This window comes from Aotus nancymaae, unplaced genomic scaffold (genome assembly GCF_030222135.1).
Source record: "Aotus nancymaae isolate 86718 unplaced genomic scaffold, 86718_ANA_hifiasm-v0.15.2.pri h1tg000064l_1, whole genome shotgun sequence".
NCBI classification, from domain to species: domain Eukaryota; kingdom Metazoa; phylum Chordata; class Mammalia; order Primates; family Aotidae; genus Aotus; species Aotus nancymaae.
Window position 1 is genome coordinate 32,900,341 of NW_026988479.1, and position 21,969 is coordinate 32,922,309.

Consider the following 21,969-nt stretch of genomic DNA (forward strand, 5'->3'; position numbering starts at 1 on the left):
TTGATTGTCCCAGGTCAAGCTAGAACTGATGTGCTGGCCGTGAAACTCTCAAGCAAAAGGGCTTCAATATACTGGTCTTTATAGGGGTGGGACCTGCCAAGCCATATCAACTGTCTCCCTGCTTTTAGCTCTCCCTCTATCTGGGAGGTGGGTAGTTCTGTTCTGCTGGCAATCTTGCCATTAGTCAAAGCCTCTGCCCCATTTTGTGCCAACAACTCGTGGCACCTGGCCAGCCATAGCTGTCGCTAAGATCTGTGTTGGTAACTTGGGGTGCTTTTCAGCTCAGCAACATTCTCCTGGACCGTGGTTTGCAACGGCAATGGAAGAAGCACAGTATCTGAACCAGGGTTCCAAGAAGTTAAAGTCCCTGATCCTCCAGTCAGTTGCATTTCCCGGGTGGGGCAGCCAACCACCCTGCCTTGTTTTGCCCTCCTAGGGCAGTCCCATTGAAATGAACCTGGTGCATCAGTTGGAAATGTGGAGATCACTCACCTTCTGCCTCTCTCTCACTGGAAACTGGGCTCCGGAGCTGTTCCTATTTGGTCATCCATATACAGTTTTAACATCCATAATACAAATGGAACACCTTTAAGAGTGATCTAACATTCCTAATAGAACTGTAACACTCATAAATGCAAAAAAAAAAAAAAACCACTCATAACACTAATGTACCATTCACAATACAAATATAACAATCATACTACTTATCTAACACCCATAATGAAACTGTGACACTCACAATACAAATATACAATACACAATATTAATAAAACATTGGCAACACTGTTGTAACATCTGTAATGCTGTCCTGATACCTGTAATTCAACTGTAATACTCATAATACCAATATATCATCTACAATGCAATTGTAAAACTGTAATACTGATGGAACAACTGTAATACTTATCTAACACCTGTAATACTAATCTAACACTCATAATAGTAATATAGCATTTGTAATACAAACAGATAATAAGACTGATATAACACATATAATTACTGATGTAATACCTGTCATACATATGTAACACCTGTAATACTGACATAACATTTCTACTCTTACCAGGGCACTTGGTTTTACAGATTCCACTGAGCTAGATTTGTGTTGGATTTGGCCTCTATAATTAAATTTGATGTTGCTGTCTCTGCTTTAGTGACATGATATTAACCTTGTCGTTTTTTATGAAAAAGTAGTTTACATCCCAATAGTTTTATACTTCTAGAAAATTTGCAATATCATTTAGCATATCTTTCCTTTCTCCTAAATTCCCCGTTAATTATTTTTATGCCAGATTTGCAGCTTCATGAAAAATCACCCAGTGTGTTTTACCAAGAGCAGGAATACTGTCCCAGTTTACCACCACATATCTACCAAATCAGGAAACATACAATTTTTTACATGGAAGTACCAACCATAGACCTATTTCACTTCAACACCTGCCCCAGCTCGGAGAAAAATGTTTCTTTTCATGTCAGCCCAATTTTCCTTTTCTGAAACTCTTCCTGAGACTCATTCTCAGTTTTCACAGCCTTGACATATATAAAGAGCAATGATAACTCCAAGCTGTATCTATCTAGAGTATTTTTTCTGAACAGATTCAGACCTTACATTCCTGGCTGTGACACATTGGCATGGTGCTCTTCTCTCCTCAGTGCAGCCCACTGGGAAGAGTACAGATCCATCCTACCACCACTGGTGATCTCACTTGGTAATAGCAAACTATTCATATACAACACAAATTTTATCTTGTCACTCTCCTGATTTAATTTTGCCAGTAGTTTCCCACTAACCTAAGAAAAGGACCACAGAACTGATGAAGTACTTCTGCCTGTTTCCCTCTCATATTTCATTTACTCAACTACTCTCTGGGACGTGTCTGGGATTTTATGTGCATTTCCTCAACCCATTCACCCAGTGCCTACATTATCTGATTTTCTAAGGGTTTTCCAGCTAAATCCTTAAAGTCACAGTAGTTGTAATATCTAACTGTAGAAAAGTTAATTATATTGTGTGTCTAAAAGTAAATTATGTAGTATGTCTAAAGAAATGTTTATTTAAGGTGGTGGTTGTTTTTTTTTCCATCCAGTTCTGTGAAGAAAGTCATTGGTAGCTTGATGGGGATAGATTTGAATATATAAATTACTTGGGGCAATATGGCCATTTTCACAATATCGATGCTTCCTGACCAAGAGCATGGAATGATTTTCCATATGTTTGTGTCCTCTCTTATTTCCTGCACATCGCTTGTTAGTTACATTCCTAGGTATTTTGTTCTCTTTGTAGCTATTGTGAATGGGAGTTCACTCATGATTTGGCTGTTTGTCTATTATTGGTATATAGGAATGCTTGCAATTTTTGCACATTGATTTTGTATCCTGAGACTTTGCTGAAGTTGCTTATCAGCTTAAGGGTATTTTGGGCTGAGATGATAGGATTTTATAAACATACAATCATGTCATCTGAAAACAGGGACAGTTTGATGTCCACTCTTCCTATTTAAATTCTCTTTATTAATTTCCCTTGACTGATAGCCCTAGCCAGAACTTCCTATACTATGTTCAATAGTGGGTGAGAGAGGATATCCTTGTCTTTTGCCAGTTTTCAAAGAAAATGCTTCCAGTTTCTGCCCATTGAGTACGATATTGGCTGTGGGTTTTTCATAAATAGGTCTTATTATTTTGAGTTATCTATATGATTGATACTTATGTTATTGAGAGTTTTTAGCATGAAAGACTGTTGAATTTTATCAAAGGCATTCTCTGCATCTATTGAGATAATCATGTGGTTGTTGTATTTGGTTCTGTTTATTTGATGGATTACATTTATAGATTTGTGTATGTTGAATGAGCCTTGCATCGCTGGGATGAAGCCAAGTTGATCGTGATAAACTTTTTGATGTTCTACTGAATGCGGTTTTCCAGTATTTTATTGAAGATTTATGCATCAATGTTCATAATGGATATTGGCCTGAAGTTTTCTTTTTTAGTTGAGTCTCTGCCAGATTTTGGTATCAGGATGATGTTGGTATCATAAAATGAGTTAGGGAGAATTCCCTCTTCTTGTATTATTTGAAATAGTTTCAGAATGAATGGAATCAGCTCCTTTTTGTATGTCTGGTAGAATTTGGCTGTGAACCCGTCTGGTCCTGGGCTTTTTTTAGTTGGTAGTCTATTGATGGCTGCCTCAACTTCATCCTTTGTCATTGGCCTATTAGGGTTTCAACTTCTTCCTGGTTTAGTCTTCGGAGAGTGCAAGTATCCAAGAATTTATCCATTTCATTCAGATTTACTGGTTTGTGTAATTAGAGTTCTTTGTAGTAATATCTGATGGTAGTTTGTATTTCTGTGGAATTGGTGATGATATCCCTTTTAACATTTTTCATTGCATCTATTTGGATCTTCTCTCTTTTCTTTTTTATTAGTTTGGCTAGTGGTCTACTTTTTATTTATTTTTTTTATCTTTTCAAAAATCCACAGCCTGGATTCAATGATATTTTGAACTTTTTTATTTTTTTGTCCCTCTCTCCTTAAGTTCTGCTTTGATCTGTTATTTCTTGCCTTCTGCTAGCTTTTGAATTTGTTTGATCTTGCTCTTCTAGTTTTTTTTTTTTAATCGTGATGTTAGGATGTCAATTTTACATCTTTCCTCACTTCTTTCAGGAGCACTTCGTGCTATAAATTTCCCTCTAGACAGTGCTTTAAATGTGTCCAAGAGATTCTGGTACATTGTGTCTTTGTTTTCATTGGTTTTGAAGAACATCTTTATTTCTGCCTTCATTTTGTTATTTTTCCATTATGAGTTCAGGAGCAGGGTGTTTAGTTTCCATGTAGATGTGCAATTTTGAGTGAGTTTCTTAATCCTGAATTCTAATTTGATTGCACTGTGATTTGAGAAACTCTGTTATGGTTTCTGGCATTTGTTTGTTTTTGCATTTCCTGAGGAGTGTTTTATTTCCAGTTATGTGGTCAGCTTTGGAATAAGTGTGATGTGGTGCTGAGAAGAATGTATATTCTGTGGTTTTGGGGTGGAGAGTTCTGTAGATGTCTGTTAGGTCTGCTTGGTGCAGATCTGAGTTGAAGTCCTAGATATCCTTGTTAATTTTTTGTCATGTTGATCTGTCTAGTATTGACAGTGGGGTGTTGAAATCTCCCACTATTATTATGTGGAAGTCTAAGTCTCTTTGTAGGTCATTAAGAACTTGCTTTATGTATCTGGGTGCTCCTGTATTGGGTGCATAAATATTTAGGATAGTTAGCTCTTCTTGTTGCATTAATACCTTTACTATTATGTAATGTCATTCTTTGTCTATTTTGATCTTTGTTGGTTTAAAGTTCATTTTATCAGAGACTAGGATTGCAACCCCTGCTTTTTTGTTCTCTATTTGCTTGGTAAATATTCTCTCAACCCTTTATCTATACCTTTGTATGTGAGATGGGTCTCCTGAATACAGGACACCAATGGGTCTTAACTTTTTATCCAATTTGTCAGTCTGTCTTTTGATTGGGGTATTTAGCCCATTTATATTTAAGGCTAATATTGTGCTGTATGAATTTAATTCTGCCATTTTGATGCCAGCTGGTGATTTTTCCTGCTAGTTGATGCAGTTTCTTCATTCCATCATTGGTGTTTACCATTTGTTATGTTTTTGCAGTGGCTTATACTTGTTCCTTTCCCTGTTGAGTGCTTCCTTCAGGAGCTGTTGTAGGGTAGGCTAGGTGGTGGCAAAAACTTTTAGCAGTTGCTTGTGTGTAAAGACTTTTATTTCTCCTTCACTTATGCAGCTTAGTATGGCTGGATATGAAATTCTGGGATAAAAATTCTTTTATTTTAGGGTGTTGAATATTGGCACCCACTCTCTTCTGGCTTGTAGAGTTCTGGCTGAGAGATTTGCAGGGAGACTGATGGGCTTCCCTTGGTGAGTAATCTAACCTTTCTCTCTGGCTGCCCTTAGGATTTTTTTCTTCATTTCAACCCTGGTGAATCCGATGATATTGTGCCTTGTGGTTGCTCTTCTCAAGGAATACCTTCGTGGTGTTCTCTGTATTTCCTGTATTTGAATGTTGGCCTGCCTTGCTAGGTTGGGAATGTTATCCTGGATAATATTCTGAAGAGTGTTTTCCAACTTGGCTTCATTCTCCCCGTCATGTTCGGGTACACTGATCAAACATAGATTTTGTCTTTTCATACAATCCCATATTTCTTGGAGGCGTTGTTCATTTAACTCTTTTTTCTCTAATTTTGCCTTCTCATTTTATTTCATTGAGTTGATCTTCAATCTCTGATATTCTTTCTCTGACTGAATTAATTCGGTTATTAAAACTTGTGTATGCTTCATGAAGTCCTTGTGCTGTATATTTCAGCTCCACCAAATTGTTTTTTTTTTTTTCTCCATGCTGGTTATTCTCATTAGCATTTTGTCTAACCTTTTTTTAAGGTTCTTCATTTCCTTGCATTGGGTTAGAAAATGCTCCTTTAGCTCAGAGAAGTTTATTACTTACTTCTGAAGACTGCTTCTGTCAATTCGTCACCCTCATTCTCCTTCCAGTTTTGGTCCCTTGCTGATTAAGTGTTGTGATCCCTTGGAGGAGAAGAGGCTTTCTGGCTTCTGGTAATTTTAGCCTTTTTGTGCTGGTTTCTTTCCATCTTTATCTACCTTTGGTCTTTGAAATTGGTGACTTTTGAATGGGGTTTCTGAGTGAATGTCCTCTTTGTTGATGTTGAAGCTGTTTATTTCTGTGTGTTAGTTTTCCTTCTAATAATCAGGCCCCTCTGTTGCAGGTTTGCTTGAGTTTGCTGGAGGTCCACTCCTACCCTTCTTGCCTGGGAATCACCCACAGGTGCTGCAAAACAGCAAAGATTGCTGCCTGTTCTTTCTTCTTGTAGCTTCATCCTAAAAGGGTACCTGCCATTTGTCAACCAGAGCTCTCTTGTATGACGTGTCTCCCAGTTAGGATGCAGAGAGGTTCCCAGAGCCACTTGAGGAGGCAGTCTATCCCTTAATGAAGCTCAAGCACTGTACTAGGTGATCTGTCACTCCCTTCAGGGATGCTGGGCTGGGACATTTACGTTTGCTGAAGAGAAACCCATGACCTCCCCTTTTCCCAGGTGCTGTCTTCAGGATGGTGGGGGCTTTGTAAGACCCTGATGGGCTGCTGTCTTTTTATTTCTGAGATACCCTGCACAGCAAGAAGGGAATCTACTTGACAGTCTACCTGCAGAGGCCTTGCTGAGCTGCCCTGCTTGGTTCCACCCAGCCACTGTGTAAACTTCCTGGCGGCTTTGTTTACACAGGCGATGTTGAAACCACCTACCAGAGAATCAGCAATGGTAGGCGCCCCTCCCCCCACCAAGCTCTAACATCCCAGGTCGAGCTCACACTGCTGTGCTGGATGTCAGTATTTCAAGCCAGAGGATGTTAGCTTGCCAGTCTGTGGGGGTGGGACCCACCAAGCCAGCTCACTTGGCTCTCTGGCTTCAGCCCTTTTCAAGGAGAATGAGCAGTTCTGTCTCACCAGTGTTCCAGGTGTCACTCAACAAAAACAGCCATCCAGTTTTGTGCTGGAAACCCAGGTCACTGGTGGTGTAGGTGCCAGAGGGAATCTCCTGGTCTGCGGATTGTGTAGCCTGTGGGAAAAGCACGGTATCTGAACCGGAGTGCCAGAGTGTCCAGAAAAATCCCCTGTGGCTTTCCTTGGCTGGGAGAGACAGTTCTCTAGCCCCATGTGCCTCCCAGCTGAGGCTGTGCCCCACCCTGCCTCAGCTTGCCCAACTTGGGCTGTTTCCACTGTCTATCCAGTCCCAATGACTGCTTTCTCAGTTGGAAATGTGGAGATCAATCGTCTTCTGGCACTGTCTGTCAACTGCAGACTGGGGCTGTTGCTATTTTGCCATCTTTACTTTTTTTTTTTTTTTGGAGATGTAGTTTTACTCTTGTCACCCAGGTGGGAATGCAGTCTCAGCTCATTGCAACATCTGCAGTCTGGGTTCAATTGATTCTCCTGCTTCAACCTTTCAAGTAGCTGGGACTATAGGTGTGTGCCACCAAACCTGACTAATTCTTGTATTTTTAGTAGAGACAGTGTTTCACTGTGTTGGCCAGGCTAATCTTGAACTCCTGACCTCAAGTGATCTGCCTGTCATGGCCACCAAGTGTGCTGGGATTACAGACCTGAGACACCATGACTGGTGTTTTCAGCAATTTTGACATGTACATTTAATAGCTGTGATCATTATTCTGTGCAACAGATTACCAGAACTTCTTCCTGTCTCACTGAAATGTTTTACCCTTTAATGAACATCTTCATTTTCCCTATCCACTACCATCACCACCCCATACTCCAATCTCTGACTACCTTTTGTGTGTTTGTTTAAAGAATCAGTGTCTTGCTGTGTTTCACAGGCTGGAGTGCAGGGGCACAGCTATGGCTCACTATGGCTTCAAACTTGTGATGTGAAGTGTTCAAACCACCTCATCCTCCAAAAGTGCTGGAGTTACAGGCAGGAACCACCATACCTAGCATATGAGTTCAACTTTTTAAGACTTCACGTATAATTGTGATCACGCTATATTTGTCTTTCTATGCCCGTCTTATTTCACTGAGCATAATGTCTTCAAATTCCATTTATTTTGTCACAAGTAAATAACAGCTGTATAGTACAGTCCACTGTGTATATGTGTCACACAATCTGTTAATCTGTTGATAAGCACTTGGGTTGTTTTCCTAACTTGGCTATTGTGAATAATGGTAACATGAATATAGGAGTGCAAATATCTCTGACATACTAATTTTCTATGCTCTGAGTACATATTCAGAAGTAGAGTAGCTGAATCATCTGGTAATTCTGTTTTCGATTTTATTTTATTTTTGAAACATCCATTCTATGACCCCAAAAGGAAAAGCACGGGCTACAACAGCACAACACAACAACAATTGGACTGCACCACATCAAACTAAAAAGTTTCTGCACAGCAAAGGAAACAATAACCAGAGTGAAGAGAGAACCCACACACTTGGAGAAAATACCTGCAGCTCATGTATACGATAAGGGGTGAATAGTAAATGCATACAAGCAACTCAAGCCACTTGACAAAAATCAGAGAAGCCTATTAAAATTGTCAAAGATTCTGAATTTACATTTCTCAGAAGAAGGCAGTCAAATGGCCAACAACTCTATATTTAATTTTATTTATTTATTTATTTTGAGATGGAGTCTAACTTTGTCACCCAGGCTGGAATGCAGTGGTGCTATCTTAGCTCACATAAACCTCCATCCCTTGGGTTAAGCAATTCTCATGCCTCAAGCTCCCTAGTAGCTGGAATTACAGGTGTGCACTACTACCCCCAGCTAATTTTTGAACAACTGAATGCTTTTTTTTTTTTTTTTTTTTTTGAGATGGAGTTTTGCTCTTGTTACCCAGGCTGGAGTGCAATGGCGCGATCTCAGCTCACCGCAACCTCCGCCTCCTGGGTTCAGGCAATTCTCCTGCCTCAGCCTCCTAAGTAGCTGGGATTACAGGCACACGCCACCATGCCCAGCTAATTTTTTCTATTTTTAGTAAAGACGGAGTTTCACCATGTTGTCCAGGATGGTCTCGATCTCTTGACCTCGTGATCCACCCGCCTCGGCCTCCCAAAGTGCTGGGATTACAGGGGTGAGCCACCGCTCCCGGCACAACTGAATCCTTACCATCACCAATCATCAAGGAAATGTAAATTAAAACCTATAATGAGCCCTCCTCTCACAAATGTTAGAATGTTAGAATTATCATAAGGATGAAAGATGAAAGTGTTCTTGAGAATGTAGAGCAAAGAGAATCCTTGTGCACTGTTGGCAAAAATGTAAATTGGTATTTTTAATTATTAACGTGATCATTTCTTTTTAATTCAACTTTTTTTTTACTTTCAGATGTATTAATATGAGTTGTTTTCTGTCAGTCAAAGCTCAATGAGAATGACCTTAGTTACCTTAAACTAATATAAACAAGAGCATTTCCATAAGCTTAAAATGTATATACTAGATTCCAAACACTTGTTAAATTAATGGCACTGGTTCCAAAAATGTACTAGCTGAAAAATGCATTATGGTTATTTTTCCTGCTCAGCTTTTGGACCCAGATGGACTTTTGATTTTGTTTTATTTAATGAATTGTATAATTGTACTTTTTTAAAAATTAGGCTGGTTGCCGTGGCTCAGACATAGTCTCACCTACTTGGGAGTCTGAGGCAAGAGAGTCACTTGAATCTGGGAGATGGAGGTTGCAGTGATCCGAGATCATGCCATTACATTCAATACTGGGTGATAGCATAAGAATACATTACAAAAAGAAAAAAAGAGAGAAATGGGAGGGAGTGAAGGAGGGAGGGAGGAAGGAAGGAAGGAAGGAAACAAAAATTACTACTACACAGTCACAGGAGAAAAATCAATTTTATTGAAAACTACCACCAAGATCTTGCTGTTTATAATTTTCTTAATCGAAGAGTATCTTTAAAAAGTCACATTCAGCATCTTTACTCATTGTTCTGTAAAAGTACATATGTATATTTTGTGAATATTTCATATTTTGTTGAATGAAAATTACCCATCTATTCCAAGAATGATAATATTTCCTTAGCTGCTTATTTTTATTCTTTTAATTGAGTTTTCTTTAGATGTTTACATATTACAGTGACGCTGGCTAATTTTTAGTATGTCTTTACAATATTTTGTCTGACTTCCTTGGGTACAAATAGTGATAAAAGAGACACATAAAGGAAAAGCCTAATAAGTAGATTATCATGATGTGTACGGCAACTAATGTGTAACAACAATTCAGTAAAGTTTCCCCTCTATAGAATATAAATGTGAATATCATTATCACATTTTCTAAAAACTGAAAGCTGTAGTGTAGAATTCTATGGCCCCACCTCTCTCTGCTGTCAAATATTTTCTCATTTGACAACCGCAGTTTCACTGCTACCCAGCAGGAGAAATTGATGGCAGCATATAGTAGGGTGATGACAATAAGCATCAGTACTGTACCCACCACATTGGAATTATTTTCTGTACTGCTAGGAAGATGAGCTCCATTTTTCTAAAACTCCCGCCACGGTGCCAACACTGATATAAAATATATGACCAATAGAAAGGGTAGGCTCTTCAGTTTCAGAGATGCAGCGAATAATGCCAGAGCCACTACACGTGAGATAATTTCTAAGAAATGCCATATTATCACATAGAAGAGTTCCATTGGCGGTAGCTTAATGGTAGTGTAAGTCCGGTTGCCTTGCCGGGAGCCCAACGCGGAGAAATATAAAAGTCTCTACTAAAAATATAAAAGTTAGCTGGGTGTGGTGGTATACACCTGTAATACCAGCTACCTAGGAGGCTCAGGAAGGAGAAGCGCTGGAACCCAGCACACAGAGGTGGCAATGAGCCAAGATCATGTCATTACACTCCAACCTGGGCAACAAGAGCAAAACTCTATCTCAAAAAAAAGTGCATTTAGAAAAAAAGTGTAGAAAGTTCATTTAGAGAAATAATAACAGAAATTTTTCCAAGCCTAAATATAAATATAAATATGCAGGTACAGGAATGTCAAATGCTTCCAATCAGATTCAATCCAAATAAGACTATCCCCACACTTAATATAATCAAACCACTAAATATTAAAGACACAGAGATGATACAGAATTAAGCAAGAGGGAAAAATATCGTATCAGAAATACACCTATATAATTAATATATGCATAAATATAATGTAAATATTAATACATACAAATGGAGAAAAAAACTGCAAGATCCTAATAGAAAACTTCAGGACCTTACTTTCAACAATGAATAGATTATGCACACAGAAAATCAATAGGAAAACACTGAACTAAAGTTCTCTGCAGGGCAAATGGACAAAACAGTTACAGAACTATCTATCCAAGAGCTATTGAATACACATTCTTCTCTACTAAATACATAGAACACTTTCCAGTGTCTATCATACATTAATTCCAAAATACAGTCAAATTGAAGAGATCAAATTCATATCAAGTATTTCTTCTGAAATCACTAATTCAAAAGTACAAGAAAATTAAACAACATACTTCTGAGTCAATGAAAACATTAAAGAGAAAACATAATATTTAAAAGAACATATTAAATACAAAACTTGATGTTTCAGTCAAGGAAAAAAGAAAACAAAAAGCTAAAATTAAAAGTAAAATAAAAGTCCTACAAAATATAATCAGAGACAAAAAATGAGATATCTTACCTGGTACCCAGAAACAAATTCATGGTAAAAAATCAAATCTGCAATGAAAAGTCACCTTTTAAAGAATAGCCCAGGAACCCAATGGATTCACTCTGCATTCTACCTACCCCTGAAATAGAACTCCTTCCAATTCTTTTTAATCTAGCCAAAAAAAAAAAAAAAGAATATATGTGAACTGTTTCATTCCATGGGGCAGGTCATGCTGATTTCAAAAACAGACAAGGACACAACAAAACAGGCAAAAAACTACAGGCCAATATTCCTGAATAACATAATGTAAAAATCCTCATCAAAATACTGGGAAACTGACTTATAATGCACATTTAAAATCCTTCACCAAGATCCAGAGACATGACAGGAATGCAAGAATGGTTTAATACACAAGAATCATTAAATATCATACATTACATGAACAAAATAAAAGAAAAACAAAATCTAGGCAGTCATTTCTATAAGTAAAAAAAGCATTTGACAAAATTCAACATCTTTTAAAAACAACATCTCTTAAGAACTTATGCATAGAATAATTGTAACTCAACATAACAAATAACATAGACAAGAATAACCAAATAATTCAATACATGAAAAACCCACAGCTAACATCACAATCAATGAGAGTTAAAAGTAGAAGAGTTTTCTACAAATATCTGAAAGAAAACCAGGATGTTCACTTTAACTGGTTAAATAAAATACTGGAAGTTTTTTTATAAACGTAACACTGGAAGTTTTTAGCAAGAGCAATTAGACTAGAGAAATGTAAAAATAGGTACCCAAATTAGGAAGAAAGATGTAAAATTATAAATATTTATTAATGACATAATGTGGAAATTCCTAAAAATACCTCTAAAAAGCAGGTAGAACTAATTCAGAAAATGAGTAAAGTTTCGGTTAACAAAATCAATGTACAAAATTAAGTAGCATTTCATACATGAATAGCAAAATATCTATAAAAAAAGAAACTCAAGGAAACAATCCCATTTATAATAGCTTTGGGAAAAAACAAAACAACCTTAAAAGTAAATTTAACCAAGGAGGTATAAAAAATGCATTCTGAAAACTAGGAAACATTAGAAAAAATTAAAATAACATAAATAAATTGAAAGTTATTTATGTTCACCGATTGAAAAACGTAATATGGTGTAAATGTTTATATGACCCCAAAAGGTCTACAGATTTAATGCAATCTCTATTAAAACACTAATGGCATTTTTCACAGAAATAAAAATAATCCTAAATTAATATTAAAGCACACACACAAAAACCCTGAATACCCAAAGCAATACAGAAGATGATAGTGGGGTTGGAGAGTGAACCCACAAAGCTGGAGGCATCACAATGCTATAAACCAATACAACAGAACACACTGAGCAAAAATAAATCCACACATGTATAGCCAGCTGATATTCTACAGAGGTGACAAGAACACAAAATGAGAAAAAGTCGGTCTCTTCAATAAGTGGTGCTGGTGAAACAAAAGAGCCACATGCAGAAAAATAAAATTAGAACCCTATCTCTTACCACATAGAAAAATTTACTCAAGTGGATTAAAAAGCCTATGCAGTGGTGTCACCTATAGTTCTACCTACTTGGGGGATCAGCTGAGTCTGAAAGTTCAACGCTGCAGAATGCCACACTCATGCTACTGCACTCCAGCCTAGGCTATGAAATGAGACCTCATCTGTAAAAATACATTTTAATAAGCAATTAAAACAAAGATGTAATGAAAACCCCAAACTGTCACACTACTAGAATAAAACACAAACACACTTAATGACGTTGGTCTTGGAAAGAATTTTCTTGGATCAGACCTCAAAAGCATAAGCATAAAAACGACAGACAAATGAGGTTATATCATGCTATAAAGCTTTCATACAGAAAAAATAGTAATAACCAGAGTAAAATAATGAGAGCAAATATTTGCAAACTATACATCAGACAAGGGGTTAATCTAAATACATAAGGAGCTTAAAAAAGATTCAAAGGCAAACAAATACTGCATAACCTCACTTATAATTGGGAGTTAAATGATAGGAAAACATGGACATATAGAGGGAATCAACACACACTGGTCTGTCAAAGGGTAGAGAGTGTTAGGAGGGAGAGAATGAGGGAAAACAACTAACGGGCCCTAGCCTTAATACCTGGGTGTTGAAATCATCTGTATAACAAACCCCCATCACATGAGTGAGTTTACCTGTATAACAAACCTGCCTATGTACCCCTCAACCTAAAATAGAAGTGAAAACTTTGAAAATTAGAAAGAAAAAAAATAACTATAAAAAATTAGGTCTTTTAACAGGCTTTCCTCAAAAGGCATCATTCAGAAGAAGACACATGGTCGGCTTCATGGCTCATATCAGTAATCCCAGCCCTTTGGAAGGCCGAGGCAGTCTAATCACCTGAGATCAGGAGGTCGAGACCAGCCTGGCCAACATAATGGAACCCAGTCTACTAAAAATACAAAAATTATCTGGACATGGTGGCACAGTCCTATAATCCCAGCTACTCAGGAGGATGAGGTAGGAGAATCGCTTCAACCTGGGAGGTGGTGGTTGCGGTGAGCTGACATCACACCATTGCCCTCCAGCCTGGGCAACAGTTAAAAAAAAGACATGCATATCAAAACCACAATGAGACATCACCACATTTTGGTTGGAATAATCAGTATTTAAATAACGAAAGAAAAGGAAAAGAAGAAACAAGAAACTAAGACTGTGGAGGAAAGAAAACCCTTGCACACTGCAGATGAGAATGTAAGTTAGTACAACCATTTACATCACTGTATCCATTATACTCCATGAACAGTTTGGAGCTTCCTCAAAAATTAAAATATAGGACTAATATATTATCCAGAAATTCCACTTTTGGGTTTATATCAAAAGGAATTAAATCCAGAATGTCAAAGAGATCTATGCACTCCCATGTTTATTTCAGCATTATTCACATTAGCCAAGCAATGTAATAAACTCAAGTGTCCATCAGTGAATACATAAGGAAAATGTGATACATATATGCAGTGAAATAGCATTCAGCTATAACAAAATGATATTCTTATCTGCAGCAACAAGAATGAACCTGGAGGACATTACATTTAGTGAACTGTATCAGGTACACAAAGACAAATACTACATGGTGTCACTCTTATGAGAAAGCTTAAAAGAAAAAAATAGAAGATTCTATAGAGGTAGAGAGTGAAATGATTTTTACCAGAGACTGGAGGCTTTAGGGGAAAAGAAATAATGAGAAGAGTTTAATCAAAGGATTTATAATTACAGTCAGACAGGTGTAATAAATTTGAAGAGATCCATTGTGTAGCAGGGTGACTATAGTTTGTGAAGGTATATTGTTGAAACATGTTCAGAGTGTGGATGTTAATTTGCTCTTACCAAAAAAAAAATAATAACTGTGAGAAAATGCATTTATTAAGTCTGGATTTAACTATTCCACATTGCTTTTGTACATCAAATATCATCTCGTACAGAATAAAATCATACAATGTTACCTGTGAATATAGAAAAAAAAAATGACGGCGAGAGAGGGAGAAATAAGGAAGAAGAACCACACCAAAAAAATTGTATTACACTGACCACTGACACAATGTTTTTTTCTTTTTTTCTTTTTTTGCGACAAAACCAAGTCTCACTCTTCTTGTCCAGGCTGGAGTGCAATGGTGCTATCTCGGCTCATTGCATCATCCGCCTCCTGGGATCAAGCCGTTTTCTTGCCTCAGCCTCCCAGGTAGCTGGGATTATAGGCTCTACAACCACACCCAGCTAATTTCTGTATGTGTAGTAGACACAGACAGGGCCTCACCCTGTAGGCCAGGCTAGTTTCAAACTCAGGACTTCATGTGATCCTCCCACCTTGGCCTCCCAAAGTGCTGGGATTACAGGCATGAGCCACCACAGCAGGCTTACACAGACACAATTTTCTCAAGATTATAAATAGGTGTTCCTAACTATTTGTCAGTTAATTGACAGGAAAAAAATAATTATGAAGCTTGTTAAAAAATTATTGGTAACACACAAATGCACAGAGTCTACAGATCTGTGCATATAATAAAAATGGCATCTAGGCCGGGCGCGGTGGCTCACACCTATAATCACAGCACTTTGGGAGGCCGAGGCGGGTGGATCACGAGGTCAAAAGATCGAGACCATCCTGGTCAACATGGTGAAACCCTGTCTCTACTAAAAATACAAAAATTAGCTGGGCATGGTGGTGCGTGCCTGTAGTCCCAGCTACTCCGGGAGGCTGAGGCAGGAGAACTACTTGAACCCAGGAGGCAGAGGTTGCAGTGAGCAGAGATTGTGCCATTGCACTCCAGCCTGGGTAACGAGAGTGAAACTCCGTCTTAAAAAAAAAAAAAAGGCATCTAATGCCATGAAGCTATTACAACTGCACAAGAATCACACACTCACAAAAAGCCCAGAGGTCAGATTTCTTGTATTGCATTCATACATTTAAACTTACTTTACATATTTTATATTTTTATCTATAGATCCTATACCATTCTTTGTAGTTGCTGCGTAGTCACAGGTTTACTTAGCCCACATTTGATTTACTGAAGCATATGTAATACATATGACTGCTGAAGGTCATATGTAATTCCATAATTCTGGACATGTGAAAAAGTGTACCTAACTGGTTCTCTTTTGGTTTGGATGTCCACTTGTCAAATGTCTATTTCTTTGACAACTTCTTAGTCTTCGTTTGTTGTTTACATAAGTTCTAAAAACTTTCCTTGATCCCACAAAAGTTTAAATGACAGCTGATAATGTCAAATGACATCTTTGTAATAAAATACTACACATTTCATGTCTTTTTGTGAGGTTTTATTCCAGCCTATATTTATCAACTTTGAAAATGAAAAATGATTACCTTACTTTTACATGTTACAATCAGCACTTCCCTCTTAAAGACCAAATAAAAATGTTTGGATTTTGTTTTACCTCTGCAGCTAATCAACATCTATCTGTTTAACTGGTTATCTTCCTCTTCATGTACATGAGAGGAATATATTTGTAAATGTATACATTCCTGGTGCCTGTTCATTAAATTTTTTGTAATGATAGATTAATGCAAAGTTGCAAAGATAGTGCAGACATGTTCGCTGTACATTTACACGTATTTCCCCAAAGGCTACATTTTAAATAATTTTGCATAATTCCAGTACACAAGAGGAACCTGATATTGCTTCAATGTGTGTGGAAGCATGAGTGTGTGTTTGTGTGTGTGTGGAGGGGGTTTCTATTTTAAGTTATTCATGTGCCAATTCAGGCATCTGCCACTGCAATCTGGATACTGACAAGAGACGAGCTCACCTGGTAACCATAAAACAGACTACTCAGGGAAAAAAAATTCTTAGGAATTTAAAAGGGAGCAAAGACCAGTTGGTGATCATCAGTAGGCCGTCCAAGAGGCAAAACTCCTTACCTGGGAATATGGAACCAAATTTTCCTAATATCTAAAGACAGCATGTAGTTTCAGAACTCCTTCAACTTTTACTGTAAGTAACTAACATTTTCATTTATTTCTGGAATGCTATGCCTAAACTGATTTAGATTTTACAACCCTAAACTCCTTTGTTAAAGTCCGTAAATAACCCTCAGGAAAATCCACCTGTGGTGAGCTCAGTTCTCTAGCTGAGGTGCTCTGCTGCACCCTTTCACATCATTTTTTCTTTCTAACAAACTTTCCTTTTTCAAACCTATACTTTTGTTTGTAAATTATTTTCACCAACCTTAGAGTTCCCAATTCCCAGGCTCTGACAGCTGGCTGGGAAGATACAGGAGACTTAGGCCTGAGATTGATGACTAGATGAGGCTAAATGAGACTAAATGTCACTTTCACAGAGACCTCCATTTTGACCACACCAACATAATTTGAACAGATCTTTGGAGAGAAAACCTCAAATGTGGTTGGAAAAAAGACACAGATCCAAAAGCTGGCAATGGAGGAAACTGGGAATCCTGCCTGGTGTGCCTGAATGCTATGGCTGCTTTCTGAATCCTAGGCATGGGTAAAGCGACTGGAAGACTGCTCACTCTGGCAGCAGACACCTGGTGAAATGGCTGTCTTTTCTGGGGTATATACCCTGGTTTTTATCATGGACAAGAAAGAGTTCAGGACACAGGCACACAGGAAGAGTAGGTTTAGGAGCAGAAAGTTTAATAGACAAAAAAGAATAAAAAGAGTAAAGGCTGCCTCATGCTGAGAAAGTGGGTTAACCAGGAGAGGATCTCAGGTTTGTGGCATAATAGGGATCAATTTTTTTTTTTTTTTTTTTTTAGAGAGAGAGAGAATAGGAAGGAGAAAAAAGGAAGAGAAAGAGAGAGAGAGAATGGGGAGGAGGGAGAAGGAAAAGAAAGAGGGAGAGAGAATGGGAGTATTGCTTTCTTGCCCAGGCTAGAATGCAATTTAGTAATGGGTATTGAAAACCTCTTTTATACTGATAATTATACTTAATGATGTAATCAGGAAGGAGTAAGGGAAGAAGATAACAAACAAACAGCCAACCAATATTTAATTTAAACCTATGAAATGCTATGCGATTACTGAGGAGTGATTTACTTCCAATTGTATAGTCACCTTTGGAATAGGTGTGAGGTGGTAATGTATGTTTTGTGTATTTGAAGTGGAGAGTACTATAAATATTTATTAAGTTTACTTGTTCCGGGTCTGAGTTCAAGTTCTGAATATCCTTGTTAATTTTCTATCTCATTGATCTATAGAATCGTTAACTCTTCTTGTTGCATTGATCCTTTTGCCATTATGTAATGTCATTCCTCGCCTCTTTTGATCTTTGTTGCTTTAAAGTCTACTTTATCAGAGGTGAGAATTGCATCTGCTGCTTTTTGTTTATTAGTTTATTTTTTTACTCTCTGTTCAATTGGTAAATCTTCCTCCTTCTCTCTGAGTCTTTGTGTGTTGTTTCATGTAAGATGGGCCCGGATGCAGCATACCGATGGGTTTTGGCTTTTTATCCAATTAAAATATATGTAAGTTTAATACCAGCATTTGATGCTAGCTGGCTGTTTTGCCCATTAGTTGATGTGAATTTTTTATTGTGTTAAAGTTCTTTGCTTTTTGATATATTTTTGGAAAGGCTGATATTGGTTGTTCCTTTATATGTATAGTGCTTCTTTCAGAAGCTCTTGTAAAGCAGGCCTGGTGGTGGTGAACTCTCTAAGTACTTGTTTGTTCGCAAAAGATTTAATTTTTCCTTCGCACATAAAGCTTAGTTTGGCTGGATAGGAAATTCTGGGTTGAAAGTTCTTTTCTTTAAGGATGTTAAATATTGGTCCCCACTCTTTTCTGGCTTGTAGGGTTTCTGCTGAGAGATCTGCTGTAAGTCTGATAGGTTTCCCTTTATGGGTAACCTGAACTTTCTCTCTAGCTGCCCTTAGTATTTTCTCCTTCATTTCAACCCTAATAAATCTGGCAATTATGTGCCTTGGGGTTGGTCTTCTTGAAGAATATCTTTGTGGTGTTCTCTGTATTACCTGGAGTTGAATATTACCCTGCCTTGCCAGGTTGGGAAAATTTTCCTGAATGATATCCTGAAGAGTATTTTCCAACTTGGATTCATTCTCTTCATCACATTCAGGTACACCTATCAAACGTAAATTAGGTCTTTTCACATAGTCCCATATTTCCTGGAGACTTTGCTCATTCCTTTTTATCCTTTTTTCTGCATTCTTGTCTTCTCGTTTCATTTCACTGAGCTGGTCCTCAACTTCTGATATCCTTCCTTCCGCTTGATCAATTCGACTGTTTAAACTTGTGCATGCTTCGCGAAGTTCTCGTGTTGTGTTTTTCAGCTCCATCAATTCACTTATATTCTTCTCTAAATTGTCCATTCTCATTAACATTTCGTTAAACCTTTTTTCAAGGTTCTTAGTTTCTTTGCATTGGGTTAAAATAAGTTCTTTTAATTCACAGAAGTTTCTTATCACCCACGTTTGGAAACCTGCTTCTGTTATTGGAATACCGGTGTAATCTATTAAGCCTTGTTCCGTTACTGATGAGGAATTGCAATCCCCTGTAGAGGGAGAGGCATTCTGATTTTGAGTATTCTCTACCTTTTTACGCTGGTTTCTTCCCTTCATTATATATTTGTCCGTCTGTCGTCTTTATAATTACCGACTTTCTAACTGGGTCTCTGACGTACAACTTGTTGATTCCCTGCGCCGAAATCTGAGCAATCCACTGAGCCGGCCAAAAGAGCGGTGTTAAGATTGATGGTGCTTTTCTGCCCGGGAATATCCGGACTCTGCACCAAGAACTGGCGTGCTAAGGCACCAGCAAAACCGCCACGCCGGCCACAAGAGTCGCCCTGGCGACCCGTGGAGCTCCTCCACTGGGAATCTCGTGGTCCGTGAGCAACTAATATTCGTCTGAAAGTGTGGCGTCCTCTCGTTCTTTGCGCTTTCACTGGGAGGTACGTGCCCGAGCTGCTAATCATCAGCCATCTTGGATCTCTCTCCAATAGGGATCAATTTTATACAGAGGCTTGAAGAGGCGGTGATTGATTTACACAGGACTCAGGGGATTGGTTTGACCAGGTGTGCCATTTACATAGCCTGCAAAACGATTGGCCCTACCAACCTAGTATTTTATTATGCAAATGTAGCCTCCACTTGGCAGGCTCCATGCCTATACACAGTTTTAGCTGGAGGCTGCCATGACACGGGCACATGTGGTGACAAGAAAAAGAGAAAGAGAGAAGCCATATTGAATGCACCTAGCTTCCAGGTACAGCTGCTGGTATTTATATGTAAAAGCTCCTAGTCTGCATATCTATGACTGACCTTTCAGGCTGCTTTCTGTTAGAGAATAAATGGTTTTGGGCTTCTTTTTATTGAAAGAAAATTCCACCAAAATTTTTTACCCTTTCTAGCTACCTAAAAATAATTTATTAATAACGCCTGTGTTACTGGGATACCAGCTGCAGGGCATCTCACACCCCCACAGGTATGTTCCAATGCAGGGGGATCTACCCAGAGACTAGAGATGGAACTGCAGCAGGAGCAGAAATAAGACCCTTGAGAATGGGCCATCTCTCAGAGAGCCTGGTCATAAGCAACCATCCTCCAAAACTGCCCATCTCCCTATGTGGGGCTCTGGCCAAAGCTAATCACCGGGGAGAAGGCAGGGCCTATTCCTCTGCAGAATTGGGACACATTTGTCCTTCAGGCCCACCAGCCTCTCATGAGGTGCCTGCCTGATTGCCCCAGCAAACAGACACACAGTGCAGCCTCCATCACCCAGCCTAGGTGATTTCCCCTACCTGAGAGTGCTCCTGCACTGCACTTGGAACTTAACCCCAAGCTTCCAGAGAAGGGAGACCAAGGACAGCAGTTTGCAACTCAGGGACGCTAAGCTGGGATTGATCTGTGCTTGACACTTGAATGGAATGATGTGGGAATTCACTGAGGGTAGTAGCTAAATATTAAGGGAAAAATAATAGAGAAAGTTATAGAATATAGTCTCAAACCCTTTTGGAAGGCCTAAGTGTTTTTTCTATAGTTCTTGGCTGAAGGCAGCCTAAATCCCCTTTACGTTTAGTTAATAAGAAAAGCAAATAGCTATGGTGTGGGGGAGTTTATCCTAATAACTTGTTCGCTCATGTGGTCTTAACCCTAGAGCCACATGGCCCTCTTGGAGGGAGGTTGAGCAGGGATATTGCACACTAATAGTGTTTGCTTTGGGCATCAGAACCTTTGCTTTAATCTTCAACCTCTAGAGGTATTAACTCAAGCCTTTATCAATTAAACTTCACTAAATAAATGCAAGTCTCACTAGCTGGGGAGGGCCAATGGCTACTATCTGTTTACAGTACTCTCCAGGAAGTCTGTAAGCTGCCCAGATCCTAAGAACTGGCAAAGCATGATATCTGTGTCAATGTAGTTTATTCACCCATTGCTCAGTCAGTGAGTGCAGGAAGATCCCGCAGGTAGTGAAACCAAAAGGATAGCAGTCCACACTCTCAGAAAACTGAGTCACACAGGTTCTTGGGCTGGTGTGAGACTTAGACATTCCTCCCTCTAGAGCAGTTATCCCCAACCTTTTTGATACCAGGGACCACATTGGTGGAAAATTTTTTCACAGATGGAGGAGAAAAGGTGGACTGGGGGAATGGAGTCGGGTGAGAATGGAATGATTTCAGGATGAGATTGTTTCACCTCAGGTCTTTGGCAAACATTAGATTCTCCTGAGGAGCACACCACCTAGGTCTTTCATGTAAGGAAGGGTTGTGCTCCTGTCAATCAGATCTGACAGGAACCTCAGGCACTAAGGTTCAGGCAGTTTCTGTGGCAGACGGGTAGGGGAGAAGGTGGGGCGGTGAGGTGATGGGAGGGTGGTGTTATGGGGCCCTGAGTGTTCAGTTAGGCCATGGCATATTTCTCTATGGACCCTCAGCTGAACTGACAAAGCAAAATATCTGTGTTATTATACTTTATGCATCCATCACTGAGTCAGGGTCTGCAGGAATACCCTCCCCAAGGAAGCCCACCATGGGAAAAACCTAACAGCAAGAACAACAACAACAACAAAACTCTCAACACAGTGCCAGTGATTTCAGGTGGCTTCTCCAGAGCCACAAGCTGACCCAGTGAGGGGTTTATTCCTCCCCATTTGGGTGCAAATGCAAAATTACACAAAGAAACTCAGCTGCAAATCCTGGAATACACAAATGAACTATGCAGTGAAATAATATTCC

General features: G+C 38.8%; 1 protein-coding gene across 2 annotated transcripts in view; it reads left to right on the plus strand.

The window, feature by feature from the left end:
* The window catches only part of LOC105707554 (mitotic spindle assembly checkpoint protein MAD1-like), an 87,514-nt gene that overhangs the window by 50,677 nt on the left and 14,868 nt on the right, over window positions 1-21,969 (plus strand). Inside the window, exon 5 of one of the 2 annotated variants that reach the window (XM_012438560.3) lies at window positions 7,885-8,353. The exons of the other annotated variant lie outside the window; for it this stretch is intronic. Coding sequence (XP_012293983.1) covers window positions 7,885-7,956 — 72 coding nt within the window. The 3' untranslated portion in view covers window positions 7,957-8,353. Of the gene's footprint in view, window positions 1-7,884; window positions 8,354-21,969 lie in introns of those variants that run through there. 2 annotated transcript variants of the gene reach the window in all.